The 12228-nt window shown below is 36.2% G+C and overlaps 1 protein-coding gene across 2 annotated transcripts in view; it reads left to right on the top strand.

The window, feature by feature from the left end:
* The window catches only part of cntnap2b (contactin associated protein 2b), a 47847-nt gene extending 36875 nt beyond the window's left edge, over positions 1 to 10972 (top strand). For both annotated transcript variants that reach the window (XM_039677889.2, XM_089131499.1), the window contains exons 19-25: positions 193 to 429; positions 603 to 830; positions 2680 to 2813; positions 2925 to 3018; positions 5630 to 5860; positions 8631 to 8705; positions 10034 to 10972. In XM_039677889.2, coding sequence (XP_039533823.2) covers positions 193 to 429; positions 603 to 830; positions 2680 to 2813; positions 2925 to 3018; positions 5630 to 5860; positions 8631 to 8705; positions 10034 to 10233 — 1199 coding nt within the window. In that variant the 3' untranslated portion in view covers positions 10234 to 10972. The remainder of the gene's footprint in view (positions 1 to 192; positions 430 to 602; positions 831 to 2679; positions 2814 to 2924; positions 3019 to 5629; positions 5861 to 8630; positions 8706 to 10033) is intronic.
* The last annotated feature ends 1256 nt before the right edge of the window (positions 10973 to 12228 follow it).

The following is a 12228-nucleotide window of genomic DNA, read 5'->3' as shown; positions in this document are numbered from 1 at the left end:
ATATATATATATATTAATGAATTTTAAAGAGATGTTTTTGTTCTCTTAATAGCGTATGTCTTATGAAATTCATAAAAAAATTACTCCAGAAAGAAACAAATTATAAAACAGTGTTACAATATTTTTTGTTTGTTTGTTTTTATTATTTAATGGCTAATATCTCGTTATATCTGTGTTGCCATTACACTTTAGGAGCCTCAGGGGGGCAGAGAGGAATTCTAGGTTGCATTCGTTCCCTAAAGGTCAACGGGGTGACACTTGACCTTGAGGGGAGGGCAAAGGTCACACCAGGGGTGAAGCCTGGATGCTCGGGTCACTGCAGCAGCTATAGAACGCATTGCCAGAACGGAGGGAAATGTATCGAGAAATACAACGGATACTCATGCGACTGCAGTCTGACCGCCTTCGACGGGCCTTTCTGCAATGATGGTATGGGCCATTATTTTAGTAGGTAGATAAGTCAGTATTGTTTTGGCTGTAACATAATGAGCGACTAAATATTTAAACCCATAAATATCACCTTTAAGGAGTACATTAGAACTGAATGATATCAAAGCTAACAGACATGGACTACCAGTTTTGCTTTGTTCTTATGGTTCTAGATGTCGGTGGGTACTTTGAGAGTGGGACGCTGGTGCGGTACGACCTCATGTCAGAGAGCAGCTCTTCTCCTGCAGTTAAAGAAGGCGAGGGCGGAGTCCTAAGCACAGTGGGTAATCTGACCCGTGAGGAGCTGAGCTTTAGTTTCAGTACGTCCCACACGCCTGCCGTCCTCATCTACATCAGCTCTAAGACGCAGGACTACCTGGCCGTGGTGCTGCGGCAAAATGGTGAGACTGTTCGCATGTTTAGAGCTCAGATTTAACGCTTTTTCACACTGAGTTTCGTTTTTCTATACCACCAACCTGGGAAAAAGAATATTTCACTCTTGTAATTTATGCTGCATTCATGTGCTATGGAAAATAGGATGTTTTCCACTTGTGAACTGGTATTTACCAGTGTGTTGCGTTCAAGTGCTTTTGTTGTCGTAATGTGGTAAAAAGATGGAGATCCAGACCTGTTATTTAGCTAAAACTATTTTAGATTGCGTAAGTCATCTGCAACAGCAAGAAAATGATTTATCAAAACTCAAATGGTAAATAATATGCTGTATATTTTCTAGATCGTGAATAGTATACATATATATATTTTACCATTCATGACTCTCGCGGTGCTCTCCGCCATTTAAATGGTCAAAGGTTGGCAACTCGTCCATCAAAATATTCTACGAATACCACATGAGGGGGTGTTCATGTGCATTTTCCACGTCGGCTTTTGGTGTTTAACATAATTACCATAGCACTTGGTTAGCACCAAGGGGGTAATCCATTGACCGCAAGTTGAAGCCGCCATCTTGTAGCAGAACTTCACTTGAGTTAGCATTTCCATTGACTCCCATTATTTGGGCGTCACTTTGACAGCGAATAACTTTACATCTGAGGCGTTTCAAGACTCCATTTGTCCATTATTTATTTCTAAAGAAACACGACAATGTATAAAATGCTCCATTACCTTGTAGCTTATGTTATGGCATCGTAAAAGCAGTTTTTTTGTAAAAATAGGCTAACAATTGCGTCTGCGCGTCAGGAACGGAAGTCCTAAAAAATCACTAAAAATGGGCTTCACTTGTCTCAATTGAGCTCCAATGAGATGGCTCTGTACACTTCTTATACTGTCTATGGTTAGCACTAGTTTTGCATCGTTAAAGGGTTAGTTCACCCAAAAATTTAAATTCAGTCAGTATTTACTCACCCTCATGTTGTTCCAACCCCGTAAGACCTTCATTCATCTTCGGAACATGAATTAAGATATTTTGGATGAAATCTGAGGGATTGAAACTTGCCGGCCTCGAAAAAGTTATTATCGACAAGTGACTACAGTGGCTCAATCTTGAGTTTATCAAGCGACGAGAATACACTTTGAGCGCAAAAACAAACAAACAAAAAAAAACGACTATTTCAACTATTTCCTTTTCTGTGGGCTTTTAGTCATTTAACATAGCGTAGAGCTACGTCACACGTAGGCTTACTATTGGCCGACGCTGGTCATGTGTGTGATGCGTGTGACGTACAACAGCAAAAGCTTATGCTGTTACCACAGAGAAGGACATGAATAGTTGAAATAAAGTCGTTATTTTTGTGTTTTTTTTTGCTCACAAAAAATATTCTTGTCGCTTGGTAATAAAATATGTTTATACATAAAATGTTGTTTATTTTAATTTTTTTTTTTTGTCGCAAAATGAACCTTTGGTCTAATAACACATTGATACCTAGTCAACCGTTCTCTGAGATTTGTTTTCATGATAATCGAATGTAAAGAGTTTTATCTCTAAAAACGAAATAAAAATAAAATAAATTAAAAATAAAAATCGCTAACAAGGCTCAAAATAGCCCCACACTAGCACAGTAACATAATGAGGTTTCCTCAAGCATTGAGAACTTTTTATAAAGACAGTCCACTTCACGTATACAGGCAGGAGCCATCTTTGGAAAACAGTCTCGACCAGTCAAACCACGAACCGATGGTACTAATGTGTTATTAGACCAAAGGTTCATTTTGCACCAGAGTTGTCCTTTAACGATAATAACCATGCTTGGGAGCGCTTAACATTGATGAACCATTGATTGTGTTTTCCCTCAGGTACTCTACAGATCCGCTATAACCTGGGGGGATTGAGGGAGCCGTTCTCGATCGGCCTGAATCATCGTAACATGGCTAACGGTCAGCCTCATAACGTTAACATCAGCCGACAGGACAGGCTCATTCAACTGCAGGTACTGTATCGCTCTCAGGAGAGACACTAGATAAAGATCAATCTGCTGTGTTATTAGTGAATAATCACTGTTACAATTCACTGGATTAATGAGTCTTAATATGTGTTGAAGGTGGATCATTATCCCACAGTAGACTACGCTCTTCCTGATGCCTCAGATACAGAATTTAACCTCGTGAAGACAATTTTCCTAGGAAAAGTTTTTGGTAAGCATTAGTTATTTGTGGTTTTTAATTTGGAATGTGTGTGTAAGCGTGACTTGTTCTGACTTGTAAGGTCAAGTGCGAATTGATGAACGAGAATTTAAAATCTCAAGCAGTATTCAATGTCATTACAAAGCTGGGAAGAGCCAGGATATTATTTAATATTATATCTCCGATTGTGTTCGGCTAAACGTAGAAAGTCATACGCCTAGAGTGGCTTGAGGGTGAGTAAATTATTGGATCATTTTCATTTTTGGGTGAACTATTCATTCTAAAAATACTAGTGTTATGATTAGGGAAGGATGAAGCGGAGAGGGAATCCAAATGAAAGCACTTTAATAATCCACCAAACAAATAAAACAGGATAAACTCAGAACAGGGAACTCAAAACAGCATAAGATTAAACAACGACGACACCCAACAACTGAAGCACAGAGGTTTAAATACACAGACAAACAAGCTAAACAAGGGAACAAGGGGGCGTGGCAAATCAGAAACACCTGGGGAAACTAATCAACAAGAAAAACTACAAAGGACTACAAAACATGGCACGGAACAGGAAATAACTAAAGTCCACACAGGACAAGGAAAACACAAGACAGGAATTGTGACAACTGGGTTGTTTTAACCCAAATTTGAGTCAAATATGGACAAACTCAACATTTTTTTATTAAACTTTTAACCCAATGTTTGAGTTTGTCGATATTAGACCCACAATTGGTCACATTTTTTAGAGTGTTTATTTAAAATGCGCTTATTGCAAGCATGAATTGTCTCTTTTGAAGAAAATACGTTTTAATTGAATTGGCCCCAACACACTGGTCCATAAAAAGATTAAATACATGATTAAATATACTGATATACTCTAGAAATAGAAATTGCATTTTAAAGAGATCTAATTTTCTTGTCTATATTGACAAATTCATTCATTCATTTGTATTTTTGATTAGGAATTTGGTTTCAAAATAACACGGCTGAAGTCCCATAGCGTCCATCAATGTCATTATTACCCACAGAGTCTTTGGATGCATGTCTTTTCATGCTCTTCCTTTGACTGGACTCTCTGTTGGTCCTGACATCATCATGTGAAGCTCCGGGTTTTGCTCCTGGTCTAAATCCAGTCTCCGGGTTTTCCTGCAGACCTTTCTTAACAGAAATGAGCTGGAAGTCTCTGAGCTGCATTATACACACACATAGAGAGAGAGCAGCTGAGTGTGATGGGTCTACATCTACAGCTCAGGAATATTGTTTAAAAGCTATTTCAGATTAAACAGAAGAAAATCTAGAATTTGCTAGTCACGTTTACGCATAGGCAGATTGAGAAAGAGACGAGCAGAAAGAAGAAATCAGCCGTTTAGCTTAAAGTCGCAAGACCTGCTGTATGCTGGGAATACGACATACGCAGTTCAACATCTATAATCTGTGATCGCAAACAGGTACCATGCTGATAAGATGTGTTATATTTGAGATATTAGCTTTTTTTCCTCTGCATTGAAATGAAGACTTGATGAAGGTGGGTAGCTTTGTAATAAAATCTGAGGATAAAGGACAGAACAGGTGTAAAGTCCAGATTCAGAAAGTAAAAAAAAATCCTCCTTAGTATTTTGTTCCAATCTGGATTTGCTAATCAGCGCAGTCTTTCTGCCAGGAGATACTATATTGAAATCAGTTCATGGGTGGACTAAACATATAGCGAGATACTATATTGAAATCAGTTCATGGGTGGACTAAACATATAGCAGGACTTTTACTTTCTGACCCTTAGGACTGTGCTTCTGCTTTTCTCTTTTCATACAGTATATATATAAAAATGCAGCAAATGTAAATGTTAAAAAACATATTTTTGGTTTCTGTTGGTGTCACGTATTGTTTCAGTCTGGTCTAGTTTTGTAGAAAAAAATGGTTTTAAGTTGTCCAAGTTACAGTGTAATTAACTATACATTAAATACTGAGTAATATTAATTAACTACATGTAATTACTATAGGGTTAGGGTAGGATTATGGTTTAGTTGCATGGAATTATGCATAATTTACTATTATTACTATAATAAGTACATGTAACATGTACAAAAAAAAGCAATAAGCCATGATATACTGCATTAGTTATTTTAGAATGATTTAATGAGACTTTAGACAATCCACCTTTTCTTATGTTGTTAAGCCTTTATTGCTTATATAAAATATTGACAGCAGAAATGTGATTACTGATGCAATCTAAATTATAATGTTCGGACAATCCTGCTCAAACATCAGTATTTTCATTTCTTTATTAAAGAAATTGATAGTTTTATTCAGCAAGGATGCAATAGATATAGATATTTATATTGTTACAAAAGCTTTCTATTTCAAATAAATGCTGTTCTTTGGACCTTTCTATTCATCCTAAAGAAAATGGGTCATAGTTTCCACAAAAACATTAACATTGATAATAATCATGTTTCTTGAGCAGCCAATCATCATATTAGAATGATTTCTGAAGGATCATGTGACACTAAAGACTGAAGTAAAACATTTCAGTTGCTCATCCAATCAGATTTTAGACACCCATCCTATAACCTTTATTATTGCTTCAGCAGAAATGTTTTATCCAGCTGCTGTTGGCTTTGTCTTTCAGAAACGGGTCAGATTGATCCGGTGTTGATAGAGCGATATAACACCCCGGGATTCGTGGGCTGTCTCTCCAGAGTGCAGTTCAACCGCATCGCCCCGCTGAAGGCCGCCCTGAGGACCGTCCTGCCCTCCACAGCCTCCGTACAGGGAGTCCTGGTGGAGTCCAACTGCGGGGCGTCTCCTCTCACAGTGCCGCCCATGTCGTCAGCCTTTGACCCCTGGCACCCAGATTCAGGTAACCGAATCATGATTAAAAAAAATTATTTTCCTCCTAAATCTTTTTAACATTACAATGAAACATTGTATTGGAAAGGGAGTTATTGAGGAAAGAAGTTCCACATCATGTTTTACTCTTGAGGAGGAAACGAATTTCTATAGAATTCTGTAGAATGTATCTGTTATGGAGAGATCTTTCCTGACTGCCTTGAAGAAATCTCATTTTTAGTAGAAGAAATCTGTGATCTCTTCCCTGTAGAGAGGATTACTGAAGTGTGTGTGTGTGTCTGCATTGGATTTGTTGCCAGTCATACTAAAACCTGAAATCACTCACACTTTAATGTTGAAAAGTAGGGCTGGGCAAAAAAATCGATGTTTCGATTAATCGTTTTTTAAAATGTGTTCGATTCAAAATCGATTCTCAACGGCCGGAATCGATTTTTTCCATAAAGGGCTCGCGGACGCGGTGCTGCATCTTCTCATCTCTCTGCACTAGGCAAGCGCTGCAGCTGTCGATACACACACGCCTTCAGGAGTCGGGACATGACGGAATATTCACTTAACAATCGGGCCTGCATTGCATCGTAACCTATAATCGTAACTAACGTTTATCATTTTCACGTCTTTTTGAGTTTTACAAGCAATGTTAACCATCCCGTGCTCGCGCACTCAGAGATGTCTTTCACTGCATGCACAGTACAGCCTAAATCTGCCTCACAAACAGCTCGCCAGAAACAAACGTTTTATCCCTGGATTATATCACAGTTAAAACACGCGACATTATGTCAAAACTCTGGTCTTGGTGAGTAACCTCCTAAAGACAGTCAGTAATGTCTTAAATTAGCATTAAACGTGTGTGACAGAAAGTTAATGAAACAGTAATGGATTCGCACACTAGTTCTTAAAGTGAACGCAGCCATTTGTGTCAGTCATTAATTCTGTTGTCATAACAACAGAATATAGTATTAAATGTAAGCAATCAGAATTAATAGCCTTTGTATTTAATTCAGTCTGGACTAAAAAGACTATCCAGTGTTATTTTACATTGGACTTTATTCAGTTTCTGTAGTATTTCTGACATACCCAAAAAACTACCCCAAAATGTCTCTTAATTTGTGTCTTTATTCTATTGTATTTATTTGTGCTACTTTTTTCAATTTAATTCAAAGATTGAAATCAAGCTTCCATACATAAACTCTTAAAACAAAAATACAAAAAATTACATTACCATTTAGGTAAGATCAATGTAAAAAATGTCTAAATATTTATATATTTATTTATCTATATCTATCTTAAACATAAAATAACCTGATCCTGTTTGATCAAGCTGTGCGACTGTTCTGACTTTTTTTGCATATTGCATCAAAATCCTGTTTATTCTTTGTATGCATTTAGTGTACCTAAAATAAAAAGAGTTTTATATACAGGTTTATGGCTCTTAATTTCCTTGTATTAATTAACCACTAGTAAACTTATGTCCACTGTTCTTTTTTATAAATATAGGATTTGTATTACATCTTCATTATAGTCGAATCGAGAATCAAATCAGGAATCGAAATCGAAAATTGAATCGAGAATCGAAATCGAATCGAACTGAGAGCTTGTGAATCGAAATCGAATCGAAATTGAAATGTGAATCGATACCCAGCCCTATTGAAAAGCATCATAAGGTTTGTGTGATTTATTTTTTATGTCATTAGCTCAGTATAAAAACAATAAAGATGATGGAAAGTGCCCATCATGATAGAAAAACAAATGTGTTTGTTTGCGTGAGGATGTGTGTGGATGCATGAAATTGAGTTTGAAAAAAGCATTTAGTCTTTAGTTGTATTTTTCATCTTGAGTTCATAATTCTGATATTTTGTATAATCTGTGTTACATCCCAAATGTATTCCCCACATGCAGTTAGTTCTTGGTTATATTATTAGTTTCTTAGTTTTTATTATTAGTACCCCTAGAAATAATTATAATAATAAATACATTATAATGAATAATTATTATTGTTATTGCATTCAAATAATTTCAGTTAGTTCTTAGTTATATTATTAGTTTCTTAGTTTTTATTATAAGTACCCCTAGTTATAAGTAAAGAAATAATTATAATAATAAATACACTATAATAAATAATTATTATTGTTCTTGCATTCAAATGATTTAATTTGGTCAGTTTATTATTGTAATTGATTAAATGTATAAATAATATACGATTCAAATAAAATGATAAATATTAGTAAAATAGTCATTTTAATTATTTAAATATAGTGTTTTTTAATCCTAATTTTAATCATGCACTATTTTATTTTATTTATTTAGCATTTTATGCCTTATTATGCACAGCTGAACCTCAAATGCATGGCAATATGAATTCACAGTTTTTATTTTTTAATATACGTAGATTGCAATGGTGAGAGAGGCGAGGAGCAATCTTGTTTTTTTAAAGTAATAATTACTTTTAGATGGAGCATTTTTGTGTGTGTGTGTGTGTGTGTGTGTGTGTATGCTTGCACTCATGACAGTAAGTATAGCTTGAGCTTTCATGGATATTTATGGAACATGTCGTTTTGAGCCTGTGGAGACGGCAGATGAAAAGAGCAGACGGTTCGTCTCAGATCCGCTCCCCTGCCAACAACACCCGGGAGAAAACACTCAAAGATTCACTCATCTGCCCACCAGATTAACACACTGACCGTCTGTGCTTCATGTATGCCAACACATTATTTGAAGGGGATTGTAAATGTTTAAGTCAGAAAACTGTGCTCTTTTCACAAAAGTTTTTCTCTTCCATCAAGCCGGTGCGCAGTCTCCATTCAACGAGGAGCAAGTTAGCCGTGATGGTGTCAACAGAGACTCTGCAATAATTGGAGGTAAAACTACTGTTGTAGTGTTATACTGTCACACGCTTTTATTTAAGTGTACACAACAATACAGAGCACTTGCGGTGTGTGTTATCAGCACTAACCCAGCTAACAGGAATGTTCTGAAAGTTATGAACACACATTCTTCCATGAGTTTGTTCAACGTTATCTGGTCTTTAATAATGTTCAAAAACATGATCTACACCTTTCATTTAAGTTTTTATTTAAATGTTTTAGTTGGATGTTCGTCTAACATTTTTAACTGTTTAGAATGTTCAGAGAACTTTCAAAAGTATCAAACCCAGAATATTTGCAAAATGGAATGTTCCCTTAAAGGGATAGTTCACTTTGAAATAATTTTTTTTTCATATAATGGAGGTCTATGGTCACCACCTCAAATAGCATGCACAGAGAAGTCCAAATTAAACATGATTTAATGACTCGTAAATGTAAGTACACATTGATGGCCTATAAGACAAGAAACAAGCACCCGCGCCCTCAGATCACTTGGATGTGTCTGTGGTTGCAAGAGGTAAAAACGATATAAATACTGTTCGTTTTCTCACACAAACCGCTCGTTTCGTGTCTTAGGCCATCAATGTGTACGTACATTTACGAGTCATTAAATCATGTTTAACTTGGACTTGTCTGTGCATGCTCTTTGAGGTGGTGACCATAGACCTCCATTATATGACTGACAGACAAGAACGGTTTGACCTGAAAATTTAAAAAGTGAAACTACTGTGGAAACAAAGACACCTACATCTTGGATGCCCTTGAGGTCAGCTAAAACATATTAAAAATTACTTTCAAAGTGAACTATCCCTTTAATATCCGCATAATTAAGAAAAAACGCTTATAGAGTTTTAAAAAAACTGGATATAGTGAGAGCATTCAATAATAATGTTTTCATAACTTAATAGAAACATTTGCAAAACCTTCTTAGAACATATTTGTGCTAGCGAGAAACTTTTTGGGGATTGCTCTCTCATGCTAATTTGCCCTGTTTAGTAAATCCGGCCCTGATTTTGTAAGACGGTCCCAGAAAAACAAGAGTAGAGTTAGAGTTTTATAGAATACTATATACAAAATGTAATATTTTTTATAAGTTGGATAGTATAAAATGTTTGTATTTTATTGTATTGTTTGTTGAATAGTAATAGCCTGTGAAGATGATACAACCCATCAACCAGCTTATGTGTAATATAATATACACGTATATGTGACTTCATGTGCTTCCTTGTGTAGATTATATTTCATATGCTTTGACATCTTATCATTGGTGTAGAAATTGATTTTAACGGCGATTTATCATAACAATCGTGGTTTTCTCGTAGGCATCATCGCAGTGGTGATTTTCACCATCCTCTGCACGCTGGTGTTTGTGGTTCGTCACATGTTCCGTCACAAGGGCTCCTACCACACAAACGAGGCCAAGGGGGCGGAGTCTGCCGACTGCGCTGATGCTGCCATCATCATCAATGACCCCGCCTTCACAGAGACCATCGACGAGAGCAAGAAAGAGTGGTTTATTTAGCCTCGTTCTCTGACAGGATACCCTGAGGGCAAGAGTTTTTTCAGTAGCCGACGTGAAATGGACACTTGGCAAGTCTGTGCACTGACTGGCATGTCTGTTCTGTAATTATTTTGTATGTGAGCAAGTACAGCACAAGGACTTCTGTAAGATCAAATTCATCCCATGCACTCATTTAAAAAACGACAACAACTGCTGCATTTTTATCATTGCAATACTGGTTAACAAATGCATTTGATGTGTGTTCAGCAAACACGAATGCACCAGATACTCCAATAGCACAAAAACGGAATGTGTACAGAATGCACAATTATGTTTCCGATAATGACATTTGATTGTATTTAACATTTTGTCGTCAGCATCTTCAGGACAATAATATATTGTAGCATGGTCATCAGCCAATGGCATTTCTGAATCATTCATCAATGTTGATGCAGCACTTTTGTATCTCATTGAAAATGTTCTTTATAGTTATCAGAATTCAGTGTTATTTATCTGTTTCTCCATAAGTGCTTGTTCAACCTCTGGAAAACATGATAGGCAGTTTAGAGGGTTTTGTAAGGAGAATGCTCTTTAAAGGGATAGTTCACTTTGAAGTTAATTTTTGGTATGTTTTAGCTTACCTCAAGGGCATCCAAGATGTGGGTGTCTTTGTTTCCACAGTATTTTCATTTTTTTTAGATTTTTAGGTCAAACCGTTTTTGTCTGTCAGTCATATAATGGAGGTCTATGGTCACCACCTCAAAGAGCATGCACAGAGACGTCCAAATTAAACATGATTTAATGACTCGTAAATGTAAGTACACATTGACGGTCTAAGACACGAAACGAGTGGTTTGTGTGAGAAAATGAACAGTATTTATATTGTTTTTACCTTACCACAGCCACAGATAACTTGGACGTGGCTGTGGTTATATAAGAGGTAAAAACGATATAGATACTGTTCATTTTCTCACACAAACCGCTCGTTTCGTGTCTTAGGCCATCAGTGTGTACTTACATTTACGAGTCATTAAATCATGTTTAATCTGGACTTCTCTGTGCATGCTCTTTGAGGTGGTGACCATGGACCTCCATTATATGACTGACAGACAAGAACGGTTTGACCTGAAAATATAAAAATTGAAACTACTGCGGAAACAAAGACACCTACATCTTGGATGCCCTTGAGGTAAGCTAAAACATATCAAAAATTAATTTCAAAGTGAACTATCCCTTTAAATCATGAAAGCTCTAGACGGTTTTAGTTCAGATGTGTTCAGTAGTGAAAGATTATGAATGGTTCATTTGCTCCAATGTCTTTTAATGTGCCTCAAAGGGTCATGGTTTCTTCTGGCCAAGCATGGATTTTGAGACAGATCGGATGGCACTTACATGTTAATATAGACGAAAGATTAATTTTGTGTGTGTGTTTGCAGTTTAATGCACTGCTTATTTGAAATCAGCCGCAGCAGCACAAATTTATGTACAAACCATTTTTAATATCGTCTTTGTTGTGCTTGGTTAAGTCATTTTTATTTCTTAACTATGCCTGAATTAGGCAATGGAGCATTTCTGTATTTCTGGCAATTTAATAACATGGTGTCATAGGAGTGGTCATGTGAATCCACTAACAAGAGTATTATTCAACCATCAGATAGATTACAAAACCTTGTTTGTTATAAAGCACTAAAATAATGTTGCTTTCTGTACGTTTTGAGTTGTTTCCTTATTTAATGTGTATGAAATGGTCTACATGCATTACCACATTGTTTGCTCTTTTAAATGAACACAAATGCATATTTATTAAGGTTTGTCTGTGGTGTCATGTCAAAATTACATTGCTATTTTATTATAACGTAATGCAATCATTTGTTCTGTTGGTTTTTTTTTTTTTGTTGAAAATGATCATAAGATGATGCTCTTGAGATGTTGAGGGTTGTAAAGAAACTGACTCTCCAATAATGAACTCATTGCAACTCTCAATAAACTACTGGACTGTTTTTGGAACAAAAAATA

This window comes from Pimephales promelas, chromosome 5 (genome assembly GCF_988280905.1).
Source record: "Pimephales promelas chromosome 5, fPimPro1.hap1.1, whole genome shotgun sequence".
In the NCBI taxonomy this organism is placed as follows: domain Eukaryota; kingdom Metazoa; phylum Chordata; class Actinopteri; order Cypriniformes; family Leuciscidae; genus Pimephales; species Pimephales promelas.
Note: the sequence above shows the minus strand (reverse complement) of the source record. Positions and strands in the feature narration are given on the sequence as shown.